Source organism: Ambystoma mexicanum, chromosome 5q (assembly GCF_040938575.1).
Source record: "Ambystoma mexicanum isolate Mex_15411 chromosome 5q, UKY_AmexF1_1, whole genome shotgun sequence".
Classification (NCBI taxonomy): domain Eukaryota; kingdom Metazoa; phylum Chordata; class Amphibia; order Caudata; family Ambystomatidae; genus Ambystoma; species Ambystoma mexicanum.
The window spans coordinates 940608838-940634055 of record NC_090933.1 but is presented as its reverse complement, the minus strand read 5'-3'; the positions used below and the strand labels follow the sequence as shown (position 1 = coordinate 940634055).

The 25218-nt window shown below is 50.7% G+C and overlaps 1 protein-coding gene across 9 annotated transcripts in view; it reads left to right on the top strand.

The window, feature by feature from the left end:
• Positions 1-25218, top strand: part of UBR5 (ubiquitin protein ligase E3 component n-recognin 5) — a 2447509-nt gene that overhangs the window by 1749385 nt on the left and 672906 nt on the right. For all 9 annotated transcript variants that reach the window (XM_069621460.1, XM_069621458.1, XM_069621459.1 and 6 more), the window contains one exon: positions 22221-22341. In XM_069621460.1, the coding sequence (XP_069477561.1) occupies positions 22221-22341 (121 nt within the window). The remainder of the gene's footprint in view (positions 1-22220; positions 22342-25218) is intronic.

The following is a 25218-nucleotide window of genomic DNA, read 5'->3' as shown; positions in this document are numbered from 1 at the left end:
AATTACTGATAATTGGGGATGTTACTGTTGAATATTGAAGTCACCCTAGGTTTAGAGACATATAATATAGACCTTATTATGGATGTAGTCTTAAAATACTAGGAGTCTGTATTTAGATATAGTGCAGTAAAAAGATTAATTCTCATTCTAAGCTTACCATTTTAGGGGAAAATCACGTGTTCCTGAGTTATCCTGTTCCTTTTCGCTCACTTTTTATGGGGAAACTGACATGCCCTTAAGACAGTCAGTACTGGGAGACTTTGTTTCCCTTAGTCCTTTCCAATGTTGAAGCTTTTCTGCAACATGTAACAAGTGCACAATGTACCTTCCATACAGTGCACTTGGGTCTATTAGTCATTTCCAAAGGCCCTAGATACTCCAGAAGGATTTATTAGGAGTAGTGCAGATGTGCCTTGGACAAGGCTGGTGGCAGCTTATCATTTCGCATATTTTTAACCCTTTCCTGCCAGGTAAACTGCAATTACCGCATTTGGCACGAACAGGTAGCCTGGCTCCAAAATGGCCATGCCACGAGGTTCTTTGTCCTGTCCTTTGGCCATCTCGCCCCTTCACCTTCCCCAGATTGAGCCGACCCGGGTCAGTCCTCATGCACTTTCCCGCCAACCTTTCGCAGGCTTCTGCATGCCTTGTGTGAGTGCCTCCATGATGTGGGCTAGAACGTCTGGGTCCGGTACACATCCTGGGTGCCCGAGTGTCTGGAGTGCTGTGAATGCCTGGGACCACTGTGGTTCGTGAGTGGTCCACATATGGTATGCCTGTATGTGAGCAGATCTCCCATTAGGTCCTCGTCATTTTGGAGCGAAGGAGATTCTGGATAAGAGAAGGCCCCAAACACCCATACCATGTAGATCTCTGGACTTCTCACTGAAAGGAGGATAGGATCCAAGTATCCTGAAACTAAGAAACCGAGTCAAGGACCCGCTGGTGACCCGCTGGAAGGTTTGGCACCCTGAGCCCACTGTCCCGTGGGACCTCTCTGCATCTGGTCGTACAAGAAGGTCTGCGAAGACGCTTTGACCCATTGGAATAGTGGGACCAACTATTCTCGGCACCTTCATCAAACCCTGCAAGTAAGCTCTCTCGGAAGTGTTCCTGGGCCAACCAGTGGGCTGACCAGCTTATGCAGATTCTTTGCCCTGATATCATCACCGTTTCAAGGAGGCCCTCAAAACTTTACTTGCTAGCTCTGTGTTCACAGCACTCTCGCACCGAATTTCTTACACTTGGCGTTCCCAGGTCTGAAGTGAAGTGAGTGCGCCAGAACTGGAGTATACGCGGTTACTGTGTCGCCCAGCCATGGTGACAAACTCTGCAGGTGTGCTGCATTGTGCCCCTGAAGCATGCTGCAGTAAAACTGGCCTGATCCATCCACCAGGAGCAGAGAAATCACCACTGTCCCATTTGGGAATCATCTCTGTATCTTCGCCACTGAAAGCCGCAGAGCCACCAAATTGCTGCACCTGAACCTGCAACCGAAGTGGACTTGACTGCCAAAGTTTGGTCCAGAGTGCACCGGCGGTCGTTGAGTAATTGCAATCCTAACCGGTGGCCCCTAGCACCTCCATCCATTTTAACGCACAAGTGGCCCCTGTGGGCCCCCTCTCCTTTCCACTGCTAGTGCGAACTATTCCCAACTCTTGGAATCGACTCTGCCCTCAAGTGGAGGCCCTCCTCGAATAGTGGGAACCTATTCTTCATCGGCTCCCCCCACCTTCCTGAGCTGCTACAGCACCCTGAAGAGACCCTCTTTTGTCCATTTGAACTACCGGGTCACGCCACTCTTATTAGGGATTGGACTTCCTCTTAGTTGGGAGTGTGTTGGATGCAGAAGGGGCTAAAGACTATTTGGACTGCCTGTTTCCTTCCCCTTTTAGATTGTGGACTCATTTCATGCATTAACCCCTTAGACCCCATTGGTCTTGTATGTATTTATTTAGATAGAATTGTATTGGCTTAGTACATTACTGTGATTTGATGTGTGTGTTGAAACTCAAAGGCCTTGAAATACATGTATTTGTATTTTTACTATATCTACACCTAACTGGAAGTGATTTGTAAGTGTCCTTTGCTCTGTGTGCTCATTGAGGTCTTTCAGTCACCCTCACCCCTCCTGAGACCTAGTCTTGGCCGCTGCCAAGATAACTTGATTGGTCTGGCTTGTCCAGAAGGTTACCCTGTTCCAAGAAACTAGGCTGGCCTTCTGAACCTCTGTCCACCATGGTTGTCACCTACCCATACCTCGGATCCTGACACAATATGCATGGATCCTCCCGCCTCCCCACCTCTGCGCCAGGCATCTCCAATTGATGACCAGATGGCATTTAATGCCATTCTGAAAAAAGCAGCCGGACATTTTTAAATAGCCACGCAAGAAGCGGTGCAGGACTCTGACTTTGTGGAGGATATTTTAAAGGAGAAGCCACCTGTCAGTCAGGCTATCCCTTTGCTAAACTCCATTAAGAGGCGCATCAACCCTTCTTTACTGACACCTTCACAGACCAGGGCTGTGAACCCACGGGTGGAGAAACATTTTCACTCCTCGCCTACAGACCCTCTCTATATTCGGGGACATGCCACCCCAGATTCTCTCATGGTCACTACAACAAGAAAGAGGGCATGGGTACACTTTTCCACGGGTGAGGCATCGCCGGACAAAGACTGCAAAAAACTGTATGCCCTAGTAAAGCGTGTCACTACTGCCGCAGTATATTCCACCAGGATTGCCAACAATACCACGCTGTTGGCCAGCTATTGCGATGTGCAGTGGAACATGCTACAGGAGGTCCCCAGACCAGTACGTTCATGCCTGCTCACAATCGTGTCAGAGGGTAGACGAGTAAATCATAATATCCTTAAGAACACCCTAGATGCTGCGGGGACAGCAGAGAGAATTCTGGCCCAAGGTAGCCTTTTAAAAAGGCACGCCTGGTTAAAAAACTTGGAGTTCAAACCGGAGGCGCGAGTCTCATCAACAAACCGGTGGAGGAATCTAACCTGTTTGGCAAAGCTGTAGATGAGGCACTGGAAACTGGGGAAAAAGATCATGAGACTTTGAAATCTTAAAACCAGGTCACTCAAAGGCCCTTTGAGCAGCGAGGTGGGAGTTCTCGCCGCTCCTTTTGCGGACAGTCTTAATCACTTCCCCACATAACCAATACGGAACGGGTAACCCTTAGTCCTCACGACAAGGGTCCGCAGCCTCAAACCAGTAGCCATCTAGAGGACAGCGCCAGGGCAAAGGAAGGGGTCGCAATGCCACCCCTAGAGGCTCACCGGCCTCCAGTAAGAAATGACTTCGCAGATCCGGGTCCCCTCCCATACCACCCCGGACGTATAACATCAGTCTTACACGCATGGAAGGGGATTGCCACAGACCAGTGGGTGCTCAAGACGGTTATTGAATAGAGTTCAGACGGCCACCTCGATTCAGACCACCAAAGTCCAGACGTCGAACACCTCAAGATCTTGCTTCAAAAGTTCGAGATCCTGCAAGAAAAGGGCACAATGGAAGTCGTCGCCATTCTACAGGTAAACTAGGGTATTTCTTCAGTGAACTTCCTTGTTCCAAAAAAGGATCTCACCATGCGCCCTGTTCTAGACTTGCACCCAGCGAACACATTTGTCACACCACAAATGTTTTGAATGATAACACTGCAAGAAGTAATCCTCTGCTAAATCAAGGGTATTACAGGGCAACATTGGACATGAAAGATGTATACTTTCATATTTCAATGTTGGCGGCACACAGGAAACACCCAAGGTTCATGATGGAGAACAAACACTCTCAGTTAAAGTTTCTCCCCTTGGGCATTTACTCAGCCCCAAGAGTATTTACAAAGGTGCTGGCAGTTGCAGCAGCTCAGCTGCGCAGGCAATCTATCCCAGAATATCATTACCTCGCCGACTGACTCATAACGGGATTCCTACAGGACATGCCTGTCAAACACCCAAAGGACTATAGACCTACTCTTCAGTCTTGGATTCTCCATAAATGAGAAGTCGTCCAGCCTAGACCCCAGCCAGGTCAAGCCATTTCTCGGGGCCCTAATTCGGACAGAAGACGCCTCGTCTTCCCCTCCAACGACAGGGTTCAAAACATGCTGTATCAGATCCCCCAGTATGTAGCCAGTCGAGAGGTGATGGTACGCAAGGCCATGCGACTGTTAGGGATTTTGCCATCCTGCATTTATTTGGTACTTCACGTTTGCGCATGCACCCCATGCAAGAATGGCTCAACAGCCAGTGGTGTCAGGCCAGCGGACAATGGGACGATCTAGTGGTTGTCTCGGCAGCCCTCGTTCTCTCTCTGGAGTGGTGGTTGAGGGAAAATCTGTTGAAGGGGAAAACCTTCACTGCCCCCGAAGTAGAAGCCACTCTCACGACGGACGCATCTCTCATGGGGTGGGCGGGGGGCTCACCTCCATCAGCAGACGGTGCACAGCGTTTGGTCCCCAGCAGTAGCATCCAACCACATAAACTGGTTGGAGCTGTTAGCTGTTTTCAAAGCTCTGAAGGCTTTTCAGACACAGTTGCCGGGAAAGTCAGTACTGGTCCTCACGGACAGCACCACAGCCATGTACTACCTGAACAAGCAAGGGGGCACTCACTGTCCAGGCCTATCCAAACTGTCACAGAACATTTAGAAGTGGGCTCTCAAACACAAGATGTTCCTACTGTCTCAACATGTTCCAAGGGAACTCTATCTTCTGGCAGACGTGTTCAGCAGAGACTTCCCACTACCCTTAGAGTACAAATGGCGACTACACGAAGACATCGTCTCCAACGTTTTCGCAGAATGGGGCTTCCCAGAGATCAACTTGTTTGCAACTCTGGAGAACTCACAGTACCCAGATTACGCCTCCAGATACCCTCAGAACCGATCCAAGAGGAATGGTCTCTGGATAACATGGTCAGGGAAATTTGTTTATGCTCCCCCCCCCCCACTCCCCTACTCAACAAGATTGTACACAATATGCACCAGGAACAAGTCGCCATGATTTTGGTGGCCCCTATGTGGGTCCGCCAACCCTGGTTCTCGCATCTGATGGATATGTCACACTCTCCTCCACTGAAACTACCTTGCCCACACAACATGCTTTCTCAAAACAAGGGCGAAACACTTCATCCATGCCCACAGACTCTCAACTTGGCGGCCTGGCTCCCCAGGTCATAGAGTTCGCGCATCACCAAGTTCCTCAAAGATGCATGGATATACTTGGAGAAGCAAGAAAGCCTAAGACCAGACATTGCTACGCCAATAAATGGAAACGCTTCGTCATCTGGTGCAATTCCAAGAGCATCAATCCCATTGACTGCTCTCCTACTCATATTGTACTATACCTGACTCACCTACTCGACTTGGGTCTACTTGTTAATTCCCTGAAGGTCCACTTAGTGGCACTTGCAGCCTATACCACGTCCCAGCGAAAGGTGTCGTGGTGGAAGATCCCAGTAATTAAAGCTTTCATGGAAGGGGTTAAAAGAACTCATCCCCCCATTTCCAACCCTGCTCCTGGATGGGACCTAAATGTGGTATTAACTAGACTCCTGGGATCTCCCTTTGTACCTATGCACAGGGCAAGTCTCAAAGCAATCACTTACAAGACCGCTTTCTTAGTGGCAGTCACCTCAATAAGCAGAGTCAGTGAACTACAGGCCCTTTCATTTCTAGACCCTTTTGTCACAATTCAGAGATAAGGTGGTTCTGCGCCCTCACCCACGGTTTGCGGCCAAATTATGTGAACCAATCAATAGAACTACCCACGTTGATCCAGATCCCCAGTAACATGGCGGAAAGAAGCCTACACACACTGGATGTGTGCAGGGCAGTCATGTACTATCTGGGCAAACAACTAAGGAAAACAAACCAATTTTTCGTTTCAGTGGCGGCTGGTAGAGAAGGGACCCTGTTTCTAAATCGGCCATCTCAAGATTGATTGTCCATTGCATCACACTTTGCTACGCTCTTGCCAAGAGAGATCTGCCCTTCAAGCCTAGAGCACACTCTACTCGAGGTGCTGGGGCTTGCATAGCATTCATTGCAAATGTCCCTCTCGAGTCAATTTGAAAAGCGGCAACCTGGAGTTCTGTACACACCTTTACAAAACACTATTGCCTAGACACTCACTCTAGGTCTGATTCTCAGGTGGGACAAGCAGTACTAAGAAAAAACACAACCAGAGGGACCTCAACGCGCGAGGGGCTTGGGTACACTACACGTCACTAACTAGGCAGCAACAAGCCAGCATCAATCAACGCGCCCCTGCGCTGAAAGCAGGACGGAGAGCACACTTTCCAAGAAAACAAGGTCCAGTCTCCAGTCGAGTAGACTCCAGGGAAGGTTTCGAGGTCGTAAGAGGATAGAACAGGCTGAGTGACGTCCCCGTGGATACCAGGTGAGCGTTACAATGCCTCTTTCAGATCCAGCCAACCTGAGCGGGCTTCTAAGTCCTTTGAGGGTGCTCCATCGGTGGGGGCCCAAAACTAGTCCAAGCACCTGTTGGGGAGAATTCTCTCTTTAGGCTGAATTTCCTAACCTAGTGAGTCCCCCAGCAGCTTTGCTGGATTTCTGGAGTTTGTTTTTTTCCTCCTGCCAAGAGTGAGACTCTTTCTCCCACTCTTGGACATGATTTATGGTATTCCTTTGACTGGTAATGTGTTTTATGGGCTATGGGGTCCTTTACTCCATAAGGTCTCATGTGTTTTTACTATGTGTGTTACACAGCACCCTCCGTGCAGTAACACAGGGGTGTCATAGTGACCCCCCACCATAGACTCCATACCCTGGGACTGACTACTGTCTCCGAGGGCATGTAAAGTCACCATTGGCTTTACTAGTCCCAAATTTTTAACAGAAACCAGTACAAACCATCATTTTGTGGCCGTACTGGTCGGGGCAATTCGATTGCCCCAGGGTCTGTTGTTCGAGGGGGCACGTCTGGCTGGTGGCAGTGGAAACTACTTTTTATATTCGACCGCAAATATTTTCCTATGGGATTTTCCCATTGTTCGAGGCTACCAAATTTAATTATTTAATTCTCATAGCCTTGAACATACCGCCGGTTTATTTAATTAATATTAATTCTCCGGTTGGTATTTTTTGCCAAGACTCGATTCTAAAATGGCGTTTGTGTTCTCTTCTGTAACTCCAACCCAAGTCGAGCCCTTTGTTCCACTTTTTGGCGGGCTTCTCCACAGAAGCCTCCAAAAGTGGTGCCACTCTGTCTGGGTACCACAGGGGATGTGGGAGGGGGTTTAGGCACCCTGGACTGAGTTACCTTGGTAACTCAAGTCGCACTCTTGTGTGATTGGCCCAAGTGGTGAGCCGGCCGGCTCACCACTTAGCATGTTTGAGTGACAGCTAGGCTGAGTGAATGGGGGTTTTCTGCATAAAAGCAGGGCTTTGGGGACTGGAACTTCAGAAGTCGCCACAGGACCTGAGAATCCGACGAGGGAGAAGCTGAGCCGACCTACCACGACGAAACCACCGGTGGAGCCCTGCAGAACCGACTCACCACTTCCCATGCAGTGCAGGAGTGCCCCGACGTCCTCCCTTTTGTCCCCACGACTGAGGCTCAGGAACGGAGAGATCTGCAGGGACTGCCAGGAACAGACGTCTTCAGCTGCATCTTTTTCTTCATTTTAAGGTACTGTCAAAACCCGACCGAGAGAATTTACTTCTCACTGCGAAAGTGCTTGAAACTTTGGCAACTTGCAGGCCTAGTCAGCTTGTGACCCAACATATTAACCTTTCTTTTAAAAAACGACTTCTGAGAACTTTGGCAAAGACTTTTCTCCAGCATGGGGTCTGGCATGGATTCACATGCTCATGAATATTCCCCGTCGTCAGGCTGGGAATCCTCGGTAAAGAAAAAACCAGTATCAGTTTCGTTTCTGATCTGTCTTTCGTAGTAGTAACCAATCACTGGTCTCTGCGTCATACTGACCACAGCCAATGACTGCCCTCTACCTAAGCACCGCCTCTGGCAGCCATCTTCAGATTTTTACCGCACGTTCATGTGTTGGGATCCTCGTGCTATTGCTCTCGAGCGTTAGTGCTATTTTTTCACGTTTTTTGCTCAAAAACTTTGTTTTTTCGGTCAAAAGAGCCTCTAGCTCCACCGACTCTCTATCCGATCAACGGGGACCCGTGTCGGATTCGTCTGCGCCCCTCAAGGGTGAAGATTTCGTCGAGCTACGCTTTGGAGGACTCCAGAAGCTTCTCAGGCCCGGACATGGCCCAGGAGAAGGGAAGCTCGACGCCCGGAAAGCTGTTCAGGGTCTGCCCTGGATGCCAGCTGCAGAACGTCTTTAAGGAGGACGAGCATTCCTTTTGTCTCTACTGCTTACATGAGGACAGGACGCACGTGGAGAAGGACTGTGCGTTTTCCAGCAATATGTCGGAGCGGACCATGAAGGACCGCCATCAAGGTCTCGCCAACTGGCTGGAAGGGAAGAGCCCGTCAGGCGAGAAGAAGAGGAAGAAATCCGAGCGGTCTTCTAAGACCTTTGAGGACGCCCCGGCGACGGGGGTCCAACACCAGGCCAAGCACCGCGAGTCCGCTGGCACCGGGAGCGCCGAACGGTCGGGCTCTACGGGCGCCAGGCAGGGCGCACCCTCCCCGGCACCATCAACCACGAGCCAACGCTCTGGGTCGGGTAAGAGGAAGGGCGAGCACCCGGCAAAGCTCCTGGAGAGGCCCCGGTCGAGCTCGAAGGCCCCATCGGAGGGGGAGCGAGGCAGTGTCCCCCCCCTCAAGGATAAGGCGGTGAGCGCACCTAAGGTGGTGAAGGCCTTAATCCATCTGGCCAAGCCCTCTATCGATACTGTCGCGGCGACCCTGGCTCAGCCTGTGGAGGCTACACAAGTGGTGGCGACCTCGGGGCTCAGAGTCTCCCTGCCACCTCGGAGGGAGACCTCTTCTGTGCCCATCGATAGGACCCCCGTGAAATCCCCGGCGGGGAAGAAGGGGGGGCAGGGCGTCGTCGTAGATTCGGCTTCAACCTCGGAGGAAGAGCTGATCGAGGTCTTAAGCCACGGCCTTGGCGTGGAAGAAGACCGGCCCGTCGGGATGGATCCCGACGCAGGTGACGACGACATCGTCGAGGGTGCCGACGGGGCCCCTGATCGCCCGTCGGATTCCCCTCTGCCAGCGCCGCAGGACAACTCGGCGGCCATTTTGTTGGCTATATAGTATGTATGCTCCGAGATAAGGACGAGACTACCGTTGCCGACGGAGGAACCTCTCCCGTCGGGGGAGCCTGAACCGGGACCTTCTGGCGTTCCCCCGCCCAAGAAAAGAAGGATTCACCCTCCACCTCCTTTTCAGCCGTCGCGCACCGTCCAGCCCTCCTCCCCGTCCACCCGAGGGGATGATACGGGGACCGACACGGCAGCGACGGGTACGGACGACGAGGTATACGACGAGGATCTACCGTGGTCACCTCCCACCAGGGCTTCTCCGCCCGACGAGATTGGTTCGTTCCACTCCATGATCGCCAGGGCATCCGAGCTTTTCCAACTCTGCCCTGAGGAGAAGAAAAAGGAAGGATTCCTTTATCAACGGCGCGAGGCCAAGAGGAAGACGGTCCTCGCGGTGCCTCTACTGGACGACATTTGGGATGAGGGCCTCGCCCTCCTCAAGAACCCTGCCACTACGCCAGCTAGAAGAGACCGGTATGAGAAGTACCGGGTCCCGGACGCGGCCCCCCTGTGCCTCCGGGCGCAGCCTACCCCGGACTCCGTCGTCTCCGCGGCGGCCAGGAAGAAAGCGGGGGGGGGGGGGTGCGGCCTCCACATCGACTTCCCCACCGGACGGCGAGGGAAAGAAATTGGACACTATGGGACGCAGGGTCATCTCGTCTGCAGCGACGACGATTAAAGCGGCCAACGCCTTGGCTATCGTGGCCCGCTACGACAGGGAGCTATGGTACAAACTGGCTCCCCTGCTGGACTTCCTACCGGACGACAAGAGGGCGGATGCCCTGGAGATCCTACAGGAAGGTGAGGTGGCGTCGGACCACGCCATCACTATTGCGACGGACATCGCCGACACTGGGTTTCGCCAGTTGGGCAACGGCGTGTGCCTTAGGCGGCGTGGATGGCTGACGTACAGACCAGAGTCCTGGACATGCCGTTAGATGGGAACAACCTGTTTGGGAAAACAGTGGACGATTCCCTTCAGGCCATTAAAGCGGACACTGAGACGGCCCGGGCCCTTGGGGTTCTGCAGCAACGACGGACGCCCTTTCGGAGCAGCGGAGGCAAGGGCGCCTCCAAAGGTTCCGGCGGCGGTTTCTCCTCCTACCGTCAAGCGGCCCGCTCGTCGTCTCAGGAGGCCTACAGAGGACGAGGCAAGTCCGGCGGACCCCGCCGTCGTCGCCAAGGAGGTGAAGGCGGCAAAGCCTCGTCGAAACAGGATTGAACCGACCGTGGGGTCGGGCCCCCACCGATGCACCCCGGTGGGAGGCCGGCTGGCGAGCTTCGTCAGCGTGTGGGAGTCCATCTCCACTGACCGTTGGGTGCTGGACGCCTTAGCCCGGGGCCACGCGCTCGAGTTTCAAAGAAGGTGCCCGCGCGTCCCCCCCCCGTGGCCAGGACAGAGCTTCACGTCCCTCAGCTTCTCCTGGAGGTAAGGGCGATGCTCAGGAAGGGCGCCATCGAACTCGTCCCAAAGAGGCTTCGGGGCTCCGGAGTTTACTCGAGATACTTCCTCGTGAAGAAGACGGGAGGATGGCGCCCCATCCTAGACCTGCGACGTCTGAACAAATTCATCAAGGCGCAGAAGTTCCGGATGGTCACCCTCCAGCACGTCCTGGGTCAGCTGGAGGAAGGAGACTTCCTGTCGTCTTTGGATTTGGAGGATGCCTACTTCCATATTCCCATCCTAAAGGGGCACCGAAAATTCCTCAGGTTTGTGGTCCAAGGGCGTCACTACCAGTTCAAAGCCCTCCCCTTCGGACTACGGTCGGCACCCAGGGTATTCACCAAGTGCCTTGCACCGGTGGCGGCGCAGCTGCGCCGCGAGGGGATCCACGTCTACCCCTACCTGGACGACTGGCTCATCCGAGCCAAGACGAGGGAGCTCGCCGTGGAGCACACGGCAAGGACCGTCCAACTTCTCACGGACCTGGGATTCTCCGTGAACTACGCCAAGTCCCACCTGGTACCCGCGCAAAACGCACTGTTTCTGGGAGCGAAGCTCGACACAGTGTCCCTTCTGGCCTCCCCGTCGGAGGAAAGGACCAGGTCCATCCTGGGCAAGGTACAGCGGATGTTGGCTTCCGACGCGGCCAAGGTGAGGTCCATCAAGTCCCTCCTCGGTATGATGTCTTCTTGCATCTACCTCATTCCCATGTGCAGGCTCCGGATGCGCCCGTTGCAGGAGTTCCTGGACGCGCGCTGGATCCAAACGACGGGCGGCTTCGAGGAGAGGATCACACTCGACGAGAGTTTCCGCCGAGCGGTCCGGTGGTGGGGCACCCGCGCGCATCTGACGGCGGGCATGGACTTCCAGACCCCAGACCACCAGGAGACAGTGACCACGGATGCCTCCCTGGAAGGGTGGGGAGCGCACACCGAAAATCTGCACGCGAGAGGCCTTTGGCTCCCGACGGAGAAGTCCCTCCATATCAACGTCCTGGAGCTCCGTGCAGTGTTCTGGGCCCTCAGGTCCTTCCTTCCGTCCCTCAAGGGCAAGGTGGTGAGGATCTTCACCGACAACACCACCACCATGTTTTACATCAGGAAACAGGGCGGAACCAGGTCCCCAGCACTGTCCAAGGAGGCGCAGGACCTGTGGCATTGGGCCGTCGCCCAAAGGATGTTTCTGGTGCCGTTTCATCTGGCAGGGATAAAAAACACCATCGCCGACTCACTCAGCAGGGAGCTGCGCTCGTGCCACGAGTGGGAACTACGGCAGGATCTAGTGGATCGCCTCTTCCGACGGTGGGGCACACCCCAGATCGACCTGTTGGCGACGGCGACGAACTCCAAGCGCCAGAGGTCCGTCAGCAGGTTTCCCCAGGCGAGGAGCATGGGCGATGCTTTCTCGTTCCCCTGGGAGGGCCTGTTCCTCTACGCGTTCCCTCCTTTGCCACTGCTAATCCGGCTCGTCAACCAGCTCAAGCGGTCACGGTGCAGGATGATCCTCGTTGCACCTGCGTGGCCGAGGCAGATATGGTTCCCGGACCTTCTGGACTTGTCAACGTCCCCGCCAATCAAGCTGCCGGTGGACGCGGATCTACACTCCAGGGAAGGAGGCGCCATCCTCCACCACGATCCGAAATCGCTGAACTTGCAGGCCTGGCTCCTGCAGCGCTAGAGTTTGGGAGGATACGACATACCGGCCGACTGCAGAGAGGTTCTTGCAAAGGCCAGGGCGTCCTCGACTCGTAAATGCTACGGACACAAATGGAAGAGGTTCTCTGTCTGGTGCCACGCACAGAAGATTAACCCTCTACGGATTACGACTCCCCAGGTACTACCGTACCTGCTGACGCTGGCCAAAGCTGGACTGGCACACGCGTCCATCAAGATTCATCTTGCTGCGATCTCCCGATAGACCAGAACCACGGGGCGGACGTCCTTGTGGTCTCATCGTCTGGTGAAAGAGTTCATGAAGGGACTGTTCAGATCGTTCCCGCCGGTGAAGGCTCCGGCCCCGGCGTGGGAGCTCAACGTGGTGCTGACCAAGCTCATGGGACCTCCGTTCGAGCCTCTGCACTCGGCCCCGTTGAAGTTTCTGTCGTGGAAAACAGCGTTTCTTGTGGCCATCACCTCCGCACGACGGGTGGGAGAGATCCAGGCCCTTTCCTGCAAGGCCCCGTACTTGACTTTTCACGACACGAGGGTAGTGCTCAGGACGCACCCCTCCTTCATGCCCAAGGTACCGTCGGACTTCCATCTCAACAAACCCTTGGTGTTGCCTGTGTTCTTCCCGTCGCCTTCGTCGCCGGCTGAGAGGACTTTGCACTCGCTGGATGTGGCTAGAGCGCTGAAGTTCTACGTGGACCGCACGAAGTGTTTTCGGAAGACGTCACAACTCTTTGTGAACTGTGGACCTGTCAATCAGGGGAAGGCTCTCTCGAAGGCTTCCATTCCCAGATGGCTCTCCGGCTGTATTATGTACTGTCATCGGTTGGCAAACCGACCGCTGCCTGGCCGTCCGAGAGCCCATTCCACCAGAGCGATCGCAGCTACCACGGCGTTCCTTTCTGGTGTGCCCCTGCTGGACATATGTAGGGCTGCTACGTGGAGGTCGACGCACACCTTCACGAAATTCTACTGCGTCGATCGGGATTCCAGGGAGGAGTCCAGGGTCGGCCAAGCAGTGCTGCGCAACCTGTTCGCCTGAGGTGAGCCTGGTGAGGAGGTAAGATGCTTAATGTTGAGTTTGATGTGATGCTTAATGTTGAGCCTTTGCCACCTCCCGTGGTTGTGCATGTGTGTACTGCTATGTATTCTTTATTCATGAGCATGTGAATCCATGCTGGAGAAGGAACAAGTTACTTACCTGGATTCACATGCAAACCCTCCCGCCTACCCCTCTGCGGCTCTTCACTTGGTCATACTGCCACTTCACGTGCTACCAAATCTGAAGATGGCTGCCAGAGGCGGTGCTTAGGTAGAGGGCAGTCATTGGCTGTGGTCAGTATGACGCAGAGACCAGTGATTGGTTACTACTACGAAAGACAGATCAGAAACGAAACTGATACTGGTTTTTTCTTTACCGAGGATTCCCAGCCTGACGACGGGGAATATTCATGAGTATGTGAATCCATGCCAGACCCATGCTGGAGAACAACAGTTACAGGTAAGTAACTTGTTCCTTCCTTTTAACTTCCAGAACTGCTTTATCCTGTACAAGACTTTAGCCCATTGACTTTGGCCTAATGTATTGCATTGAATCAACTCCTCTGGGGAACTCTAACTATTTGGACTGTGTAAGAGTAACTGTAATATTTGTTTTTATTACCTTATGCCTTTTTGCTCCTACTTCAGATGCTCTGAATGCCATTTTGCTCCTCCTTCAAAGTAGTTTAAATGCCTCAGAACCGTACCGTGTAAAGCACTGAAGTATATTTTTGTGTGATATAGATTGCCTCCTTCTAGTGAATGTTTTATAACTGTGAAATAAATTAATAAGTGTTTTACCAAGAAACCTTGAGTATAAGAGTCTATTTGAATACTTGTAAGTATAGACCTCTGTGTAACATTCTTATAGGTCACATTCCGTCTTGAGATGAGCTTGGCTGCTCAGCAACGCTACCACAAAACTATGTAGTACAGACTTATACCAAAGGTTGGTTTTGCTTACATCTGTAGTCCTAGTTGTGTGTGGTGGGCCCAAATGGTACTGCATACAAACTTTGCCTAACAGACGGACCTGTGGTTCTCAGTGACCTATGCAAAGTCCTGCTTGACTCCATCGCAGGACGCACTGTTCCTGTGATCCATGCTCGACAGTGTCCTACCTGGCATCACCGTCGGAGAGGATAGCGGCCACCTTGGGCAAGGTGCAGCGGCTGTTGGCACTGAAGATCGCCACTGTAAGGACCATCAAGTCCAGCTTGGCATGATGTCATGCATACACCTGATTTGGCTCTGCAGATTTCGTATGCGTACGCTATAGGAGTTCCTCTACGCCCGTTGGGTCCAGGTGTCTGGAGGCTTCCAGGACCGCGTTGTGCTCGACGAGGAGTACTGTCGAGCGATAAGGTGGTGGGGCGTGCGCTCCAACATTGCCAAAGGCATGGATTTCCAGAGCCCCCCCATATCAGGAGACAGTCACAACAGACGCTTCCCTGGAAGGATGGGGAGCCCATACCGGACGTCTTCATGCCAGAGGCCTGTGGCTGCCGAAAGAGAAGACGCTGCGCATCAATGTACTGGAACTACGGGCAGTGTTTTGGGCCCTCAGGTTGTTTGACGTCACTCAAGAGCAAAGCGGTGAGGGTCCTCACTGACCATACCACCAGAATGTTTTACATTCAGAAGCAGGGGGCACCAGATCCCCAGCACTCACCAAAGAGTCTCAGGACTTGTGGCACTGGGCCGTCGCTCAGGGGATGTTCCTCATTCCGTTTCACCTGGCAGAAGTAAAGAACACCGTCGCCGACTCTCTCAGCAGGGAGCTTCTCTCTTGACACAAGTGGGAGCTTCGGCAGGATCAAGTGGACAAACTTTTCCTCAAATGGGGCAGTCCCCAGATTGATCTGTTTGTGACAGCGATCAAGTGCCAGAGGTTCGCCAGCAGGTTCCCCCAGCTTGGCATAGTGGAGGCATTCTCCTTCCCTTGGGAAGGCCCGTTTCTGTACGCGTTCCCTCAGTTGCCACTACTTCTTTGAGTCATCAGTCAACTCAAACGGTATGCTGTAGGAGGATCCTCGTCGCACCAGTGTGGCCGAGGCAGATCTGATGCCCGAATTTTCTCAGCATGTCAACATCCCCTCCAGTCAAGCTGCCAGTGGTTGCGGACCTCCTCACCAGGGAAGGAGGCGCAATTCTGCAACCCGACCCAGGATCGCTGAACCTGAAGGCCTAGCTCCTGCAGCATTAGAGTTTGGTGGATACGAGCTTCGGGTGGACTGCAAGGAGGTGCTCGCCAAGGCCAGGGCGTTGTCGACTTTGAAGTGCTACGTACACAAATGGAAGCGGTTTTTGTGACTTGGTGCCAGTCGCAGAAGATCAACCCTCTGAGGGTCCTGGCCCCTCAAGTACTTCCATGTTTACTGTCATTGACTGAATCGGGGCTTGCACATGCCACCATCAAGGTACATCTGGCGGCTATCTCTCGCTATACCTGATCTCCGGGACGGTCTTCTCTGTGGTTGCACCGTCTAGTCAAAGAATTCATCAAGGAACTATTCTTTTCGTTCCCGCCGGTGAAGGCTGCGGTCCCGGCGTGAGAATTCAACATGGTGCTGACTAGGCTCATGGGGCCCCCATTCGAACATATGCATTTGTCTCCGCTCAAGTTTCTGCTGTGGACGACCGCTTTCCTTGTGGCCATCACCTCTGCAAGAAGAGTAGGTGAGATCCAGGCCCTGTCCTGCAAGCAGCTTTAATTAGCTTTCCACAAGACGAGGATTGTGCTGCGGACGCACCCCTCCTTATGCCCAAGGTTCCGTCTGGATTTCATTTCAACGAGCCCTTTGTGTTACCTGTGTTTTTTCCGTTGCCTGAGTCTCCGGCTGACAGGACTTTGCACTTGCTGCATGTGGCTCGAGCGCTGAAGTTTTTATGTGGCCCGCACAAAGAGTTTCCGGTAAACTTCCCAGCTTGTTTTGAACTTTGGTCCTGTGAACCATGGGAAGGCCTTGTCCCAAGGCTTCCATTCCCAAGTGGCTCTCCTCACTCATTGTCACCGGTTGGCAAACCGACCGCTCCCTTGTCCGTCCGAGAGCCCATTCTACCAGAGCTATCGCTTCTACAACGGCGTTCCTGTCTGGTGGGCCCCTGGTGGACATTTGCTGGGCTGCTACGTGGAGGTTGACGCACACCTTAACGAAATTCTACTGCGTCGACAGGGATTCCAGGGAGGAGTCCAGAGTCGGCCAAGCAGTGCTGTGCAACCTGTTCGCTTGAAGGTGATCCTCGTGAGGAGGTAATTGTTTGCTTCTGTTGAGCCTTGCCAGCTGTCACGACCCTCGCCCAAAACCACCTCTGGCAAACCCGTTGGCCAGGTGGAGTCAGGACTCTGGCCCCTAGAGTCTGGCATCCTCTTCAAAAGCCCTCATGGGGCCAGTCCTGGCGCCTATGGCGCCAGGCTCATACACCATGAAAAACAATGTGCTGGGAACTACTTCATTGTATTGTCAGCCAACATGGAGGCATCCACATAGCTTGGTTCCTAAGAACCAAGCTATGCGGTCTAGTGTTTTGGGTGTGGCAGGCCTGGAAGTACTTTCCCTGGTACTATTTTACCTGAGCTATATAAACCACATCCTGACTGCAGAACATGCTTTGTGTTACTTTGCAGCTTGCAACGTGACGCTCACTGTGTCCAGCTATTCCCTCGAACCTCGGAGAAGCAGAACCTGCAAGGAGACAAAAGGAACATCATTAGCAGCATGTTACCTGCAGTCTTCATCTTTAATCACTCGCAGCTACTGAGAACAGCTTCCTCGAATCTGCACGCCTTGCGGACAGAACGACCTGAAAGAGGAAGATAGAGGCAACATCAAAGAAAGCTGTAGAGACATTTACAAATGACGAACTGCTCAAAAGGCTTACCTGGCTGGTTGCCTCTCAGCTGGCACTACTCCGGACATTCCACTCGTGCTGAAGAACACCGCGACCTACAAGGAAGGCAAACACAGGTTAGAAAAGGCAAGACTTTGCAGCGCTGCGCATAGCGCTTACTTACTGCATCATAGCACTCTTAATGCGCCATCATTTACCAGCGGGGCTCAACCAAGCCAGTTCGCCGCGCTGAAGCTCTGCATACCTAAGTGAGAAAAAAGAGACATTTTAAACAAAGAAAGGCATGCAGGATAGCAACAAAACAAAAGAACAGCATTAAGACCTACCTGAACAATATCAAACGGGCCGGCGTCGGTGAACTAACTGGACCACACTCACCCATGAAACACAACGCGCCCCTCCAAAGAAGGCAGGACGGAGAGCACGCCTAACTCTACCACAAGGTGAGGAGAGGGCGCCAGAGGGACTGAAAGCATACGGGGGTGGAGGGAGGATACTTACCCCAGTCAGTCAGTCTTGAACACAGTCGTCCTGTATTTTCAGGCAGAACCTTCCCCGCAGACCACATCAGGGCAAAGCTGAGAAGCATACCAGCATGTAGCCCAGCTGGGTGCCGTCCCTGTGGATACCAGGTGAGCGTAACACCAACTCCCGTGGTTGTGTAATCATGTACTGCTGTGTATTCTTTATTCATGAGCATGTGAATCCATGCCAGACCCCATGCTGGAGAAGGAACAAGTTACTTACCTGTAACTGTTTCCCAGCATGGGTCTGGCAAGGATTCATATGTGAACCCTCCTGCCATCCCCTCTGTGGCTCTACTCTTAGTCCTACTGCAACTTTACGTGCTACCAAATCTGAAGATGCCTGCCTGGACAGTGACTTATGCCACAAGCTGGTGACCACTGATGTTCCGACGACAAACGTGCAATGGTGACATTTCTACCAAGGTAGCCCACTGGAGAGCAGGTCAGTCCACCATGTTGTCCAGGTACAATTCTGAAAGCTCCGGGCGGCTGGATCCTCAGGAACGCATAGCGACTGATTGGTCCTACCAGTCCAAGGGTTGAAGCATCGCTCAGGGCCTTCATAGATCAGGTAGTCCAGCAGTGCTTCACCAGGCCAATCACAGGAAAGGATGCTGGGCCTCTTCGGGAGTTGTCCACATATCTTCAGTCATCTGCTTGACTACACAGGATACTTGGCTCCAGTGCTGATCTGAAGAAATAGCTGCAGCAGTCCTCTTCTTATCCTACTCCCGGCTGGAAGCAAATCCAAGCCCACCAATGATAAGTATCTGCACCATTCAAGCAGCCAGCAGTGGTCATGCAGGGCCCACTGTGGGGTTCACTCTGACTTTCTGGCATCACTGATGTGGAGTGGGACCAGACTGTCCCACGTTTTCCTCAGCCAAGCGCACACAAAGGCATCACTAGCCTGCAAAAGCAGAAGCTTTCCTGGGCAAGGGCCTGTCCCTTATTTGGGATTTTCTGACCTGAGAAGGAAGGAAGAAGGGCAAACAAAAATATGGGCAAAATCATGCCAAAAAACATATGCTATAAACACCACTTGCAAACTAGAAGTAACACAAACATGGTAAAAGAATTGCTGCCACCAGCTTGTCTTTAGTTGCATATTAAAGTTACCAAAAATCCCAAGTGTAAGAGACTAGGGTGGTTGATGGATCTAGTGAAGTTGTCCCTTCTCCCCTAGGGGGAGATACCCCCTCTGAGGCTAGGGAGGTGAGCCCGCTCTGCATCAACCTCCCTAGGGGTTGAGGCAAGTGGGACCTCACTGGGAGAGACACGCCCTTGTGGACAAGGACTCTGTTCCTAAGAGGAGCTCCCTAATCCAGTCCCTGTGGTGCCATATATGGGATCACCCAATATGAAGAACTGTATACAACTCAGAGACTTGACTAAGGATCATGTATATTGGTACGGACAAGAAAGGGGAGATCTCCATTAACTGGGATGAAGAAATAAGAGGAGGACACACCTAGCCATGGGGAAGCTGAGAGGTGGGCAGTGCTCCCGTATAACAACGCTGAAACCACTTGCCTGAGGAATCCGCAAGAAAACTGGTTACACACCGTGATACTTGACAGCCAAAAGTGATCCAACAGAGAGACACATTGGCAGAAGCATGAAGCCGCAGAACAGGAACGAACAGAGATGACCTGAGCAGGCTCCGGAGACGTTCTCCCGTAAATAGCAAGGTAACTGGAGAACAGGGAGGCCAATGGGGGATCGTTACAAATCAGGAAAAACTCATCAAAGTGAAACCGATGAGAAGTGGAATATGAGGTTAATGAAGTGGAACTGTAATATTATGAGAGAGAACATCTTTAAGCTTGAAAGACACTATTGAAACTGAGGCACAAGTACCCTGAGAGGAAGGGAAAATACCAAGTGCTGAAAGGCTGATGAGCAAGGTGAATTGGAGGGAGAAAATACTCCAATAAGAAAGAGAATTCCATGAAGTAAAGAGAATTGAAGCCTATAAAAGCGAAGAGTTACCCACCAGCCAAATCACCCCAGGAGAGGGAGAACACGAACAGTCATGAAAGCATATATCCCACAAGTGTCTGTTAAAGAATTGCCAGCCTAGGACAAAGGATAAAACAGAGCGCCAAGGGATTCCTGGAAATTAATGCTGAAGGAAGAAGGAAAACCTAACGACCATATGAAAGAGTTGCAAGAATGTGTACTGACAATACTATGGAAATATAGCCTACTAGCAATATCCTTGAAGCAAAAGAGAACTGTAAGAAAAAGATAACCAGGAGACGGAAGACATTCTCCTGGACTTATTTTGTTTCAGAATAGTGTAAGGGTCAGTTAGTATTTGTATTTGGACAGCAGACTTTTTTTTTTTGGTTACATCCTCACGACTGACGAGCACCTTAGTTATTTATATAGTCGGCGTAATCCCCATAGCAGTAGGTAAGATGGGCCTTTTCATTTTTTTTTATAAAACCAGCTGAAATGGCATCACAGTGCCTTCATCCTTCTGATCCGCCCAGGCCTCCAGATAAGGTGCGTATCTGGCCTTTTTACGCATGAAAATCCTGTAAATACGACAGCTTTATTATTTTCCTGTGTACATTTACACACAAGTTTAGATCAGATGGCAGTGCAAAGGTCAGGTTACTTGACAGAAACCAGAAAGCTTCTTTTGATGTTTATCAATATGGATGTAATTGCAAGTCATGGATAAAAACCTCTGAAACCGAATGTACTTCTCTGAAGCCTTTCAAAAAAAGAAATGCACACTGTGATAAAAGGAATGGTTTATTTCCATTCAGCTTCTGCAGAGGCACTGTGCATATTAATTTTCCTTGCATTTTAGGATTGTAAAATTAATAAGATAGAAAACAAAGTTGCTATTGAGATTTAATATTTTGTATCCAATTATGTTTGCTCGTCCCCACCCCCCTACCCCCCTCCCCCCGTGAAAGCAAACCAGTATTGCACAATTGTATTTTTCAGCGTTCCTGTGTGGTGTGCATAATTAAGCTATGGCAGATACTTTTTACACTTCTAATTTAATTTACACGCTAATTATAAAAACAATGTGTACAATTATGACATTCCACTATCTAGTTACATCTATTCAACCTTGCAGTCAATGGGGTACATTACTATAAATGGTGAGTGGCAGCACAGTCTTTGCTCAAGGGTGAGTGATTGTCATTACAGCAATCACAGGTGTTCTAGCCTCTCAAATCTTCAAGACTATAATTAAAACATCCAAAACCTGACTCTCCTGGAAGTGCAAGCACTGTTAAAAAAACACAAAAAACAAATAAAAGTTTATTTTACTTTATGTAGCGCTGCATACATGGTTCGTCCAACATCTAGGCATTATGATGATTATACCTCAGTCGATACTATGTTAACCGATCTCTGAAGGATGTTGGCCAATAAGATAGCTCAGCTGGTTGAGCACTAGCTGCGAAATGTTCCTTTCAAGGTCGTTAAAAGGGTACCGACTTTGGTTTGGTGATAATTGTGATAGACCTGTTCTGTGTACAGCGCTTTGCCAAAAGCACTATATAAATGACCATTTGACCATGAGATTAGATGTAGAATTCAGCATGGAGTCCTTGCTTCTCTGCACTGTTGTATCATAACATTGACAATACCATTAGGTAGTAATAAGTCCAGAAAATGAGGACTTTCATTAAACATTAAAAGACAATTCTGCTATCAAACCTCAAAACACACAATACAGTTCATGCTTGCTTGACTATGTAATTGGCTAGGTTTTTGTGTTTTCAACATTTAAATATATACAGGAGAGATCAAATGGCCAGACCTTAGAGAATTAATGAAAGGTGCATTCTGTCACAACGCAGAAAGCTGCTGCATAGTAATAATTCCCATACAGTTTTTGCACACGTCGGCTGGATGTCACATACATTTTACTCTCTTGCAAAGGAGAAAAGTCATTTTTACTCTTCAAATCACGTTTACTCTAAAAGTTTAAAAATGAGGAGTAAAATACTCCCACCTCAAAATCTTATCTGGAGCACTGGATCCGCCAGATGTGATGCAAAAGTATCTTTATTGTACTGCATTGTAAGATGCTGTATGCATTGTTCAAAAGTTACAAAGCGTACAAAGTCAAAAGGGAAACAGTCTCCCATTACTGATGGTCGGAAGGACTGGTCAGTTTCCCTATAACAAAAAAGAAGCTGATGGCTTCACTTAACTGTAAAAAGTCAGGACCGGTTCAAAAGCAAAAGGTTTGGGGGCACATAGAATATGGAGGGAAGTTGCCTAAAGGGAAATCTTTCCTAACAGTAATTTTTATGTTTGTTTTGTTTAATCTTCGTGTGCAACAGTGGAACCATTCTTTCCAGGGCAAGTCTCTATTGTTAATCTGATGATATTTGCATGCCTGGTTGAGTACAAATAATGTGAAATATGTGCTGATTAAATAGTTTGCCAGTAGTCAGATGACCTAAAACTCTTAACTTTCCTTCCAGACCTCATTGTAGTTTTATGGGTATGGTGATATCTCATGATATGTTACTGGGACGTTGGCGTCTATCTTTAGAGTTGTTTGGTAGAGTGTTCATGGAGGATGTTGGAGCTGAGCCTGGTTCGGTATGTATTGCTTTTCTGTTATTTTCTAAATATCGTTGGTAATAACCTTTGATGCACAAACGGGTACTTCCATGAAGGACAGACCGTATGGACATCAATGTTCTATTTAACAGGCAAAATGTTACATTGCATAGTTACATAAATTGTTGATCATGCAACCTTGTCAGATCTAGTAAAGGGTGGTTGCTAAATACTTCTAATGTATGTAGTGGAAGAGCATTTGTTTGTATGTTGTAGTTTTAGTGAGGAAAAGGTTGGACTAGTCTTGTGTCATCAGAAAGTTCCAATAGATGTGCTACTGAAGTGCACACATTGATGACTAAACTTGTTAAAAAAGAAAGTTCCAATAGAGGAATAATGACCATGGTGTCCCTCTCTGGTACGTGTCATGTAGGATTCCTCAAGGTGGCTGCCAACGGAGTTCAGATAATCTTCAAGAGCTCTTGTTATTTATGGATGGGTTTCAATGACCAATTTTGTATGTGGAAAAAAGATATTTCCAGGCCTAAAAATTGGTTCCAACAACTTTTAATCTGAAGCCCAGTGTCTCCAAAAAATGTCCATGTTTTTTCTGAAATATCTTTTGTACTTTTATTAGATGCGCCACAGAAAATGAAACTTAACAATATAAAATGTGAGAATCTGCTACTTTATTCTAACGTAAGAATATGTTTGTATGATAGGACTGAACTGTTAAAATTACTAACCTTGAATTAAGCTTATTTGAATGGATTGTGTCCTCGCACGTATTCCTCATTTAAAGATATCTCCTTCCAGTGTCTGCTGCTTCGGAAAAAATGTTTGCACTAAAGGGCACTGTCATCGAGGGAAATCAAGTCGAAGGCCTTTGTCCCCTCTTGAGGTTGATGTCATCGAATGTTTAAATAGCATGCACTGCGCCCAGTATAGAAGTTCTGTTTTTCTGCTATCGCTACGGTTGTTTCTGTCAAAACTATGACGTTTGTCGACAATGTCCATTTCTCCAGCATGGGGTTTGCCATGGATTCACATGCTCATGAAAATTCCCCGTCAGGTCGAGAATCCTCAGTAAAAGAAAACAGTTTCACTTTCACTTACAAACTGTATTTCTCCTCTAAAGCAATCACTGAGCTCTGGGTCATACTGCCCCCAGCCAATGACTGCCCTCTCCCTAAGCAAGTCCTCTGGCAGCCATCTTCAGATTTTTACTGCACATTCAAGTTTTAGGAGTCCTTGAGTTTTCTCTTGCTTTTTTCGAAAAAAAGTCTTATTTTTGTCAAACTGAGCCTGTGTGCTCTTTCTCTCCATCAGCCGACAAGCGAGGGATCCGTTTGCTGGTGAATTTAGACTCCCTTCAAGGGCAAGGATCGTCAAGTTTTCATTGAAAGTTCCCGAAGGCCATCGGGCCTACTCCGCACTCTGGATCATTTCGGAAGAGAAGAAAGAGGGAAGCTCCCTTTTCAAGCTCTGTTCCCGCTGCAGACTGCAGAACATGTTTGAGGAGGACAAACACCTTCTGTGCCTCTACTGTCTCCATCCAGACCACCGAATCAAAGATTGCTAGATCTGCCTCAGGTTCACCAAGAGAACCATGAAGGAGCGTCACAGTAGACTGGCAGCGTGCGTCAGCGCCAAGGCATCTACCCTGTCCCCCAAGCAGGGGCATGCCTCACCCAGGACACGCCGTTCCGAGGAGTGGGCTTCTAAGTCCTTTGAGGGCGCCTCATCCGTGGGGGGCCCAAGACAAGGCCAAGCACTGCAAGTCTGTTTCCAGGCCAGGGAGCAATCAACCTCACCATTTGCCTCCATCTCCAGCCATCGATCCAGCTCCTCTAAGAGGAAATCGGCCAACCTGGCTAAGCTGCGGGAGAAGCCAGAGAAGCCTAACGTGCAAGAAAAGGTGACCGACCTGCCTAAGAAGGCCCAGCCGGCACATGAAAAATCGCTGACGATCGAGATTATATCGGCCTCTCTCTCGAAGCCCAAAGGGGCTGACACGGTCAATGAAGCCCCAGCTGTGCCCAGAGTGACCCTTCCCCCGGTGCTTGGCTGTGCAAGGGACACCGGAAAAGAGGATGCCGGCACTAAGTCCAAATCCTACCCCTCGGGATGCAAAAAAAAGGGGGGGGTGGCGAGGAGGCCTCAGAGCAGGTCATATTCAGAGAAGCGGCTGATTCTTCCTCGGACAAGGAAGTTCCGGAGTCCATTTACACGATCCACAAGAACGTGCGGGACGCCGACGGTGGAAATGCTGACAGGGACGATGGCGGAAATGCTGACCAGGACTAGTAGGCCTACTGCCCCAACTCCAAGGGATGCATCGCTGGACATCCTCTCGACCCTACACACGTTGGTGTCAGAAATTCAGAAAAGGATGCCCTTGATACTGGTGGTCCCAGTGAATCTGGTGGCCACGGATCAACCTCCGGTGAAAAAGAGGAAGCGCCACCCAGCGCCGCCTCACCAACCTCTGAGGGACCAGGACAACGACGGACGACATTGTCACGGCGGTTGGCTCACCGCAGCCGAGGGACCACCGCAGCCGAGGGACCACCGCAGCTGAGGGACCACCGCATGAGGTGGAGTCGTTTCATGCCATGGTCGCCAAAGTTTTCACGCTCTTCCAGCCGATGCCCGACGAGACCAAAAAGGACGTTTTCCTCTAACAGAGGCGTGAGGCACAAAGGAAGACAATCATGGCAGTGCTCCTCCTGGATGAGATTTGGGAGGAGGGCCTGGCCCTGATGAAGGATCCGGCCATGGCCCCAGCCAAGCGAGATAGGCTAGAGAAAAATACTTGGTGCCAGAATCCGCATCCAGGTGCTCACCAATTTCCGCCAGGAGTATCAAACGAGGGTACTGGACATGCCCTTCGGGGACAACCTCTTCGGGAAGACG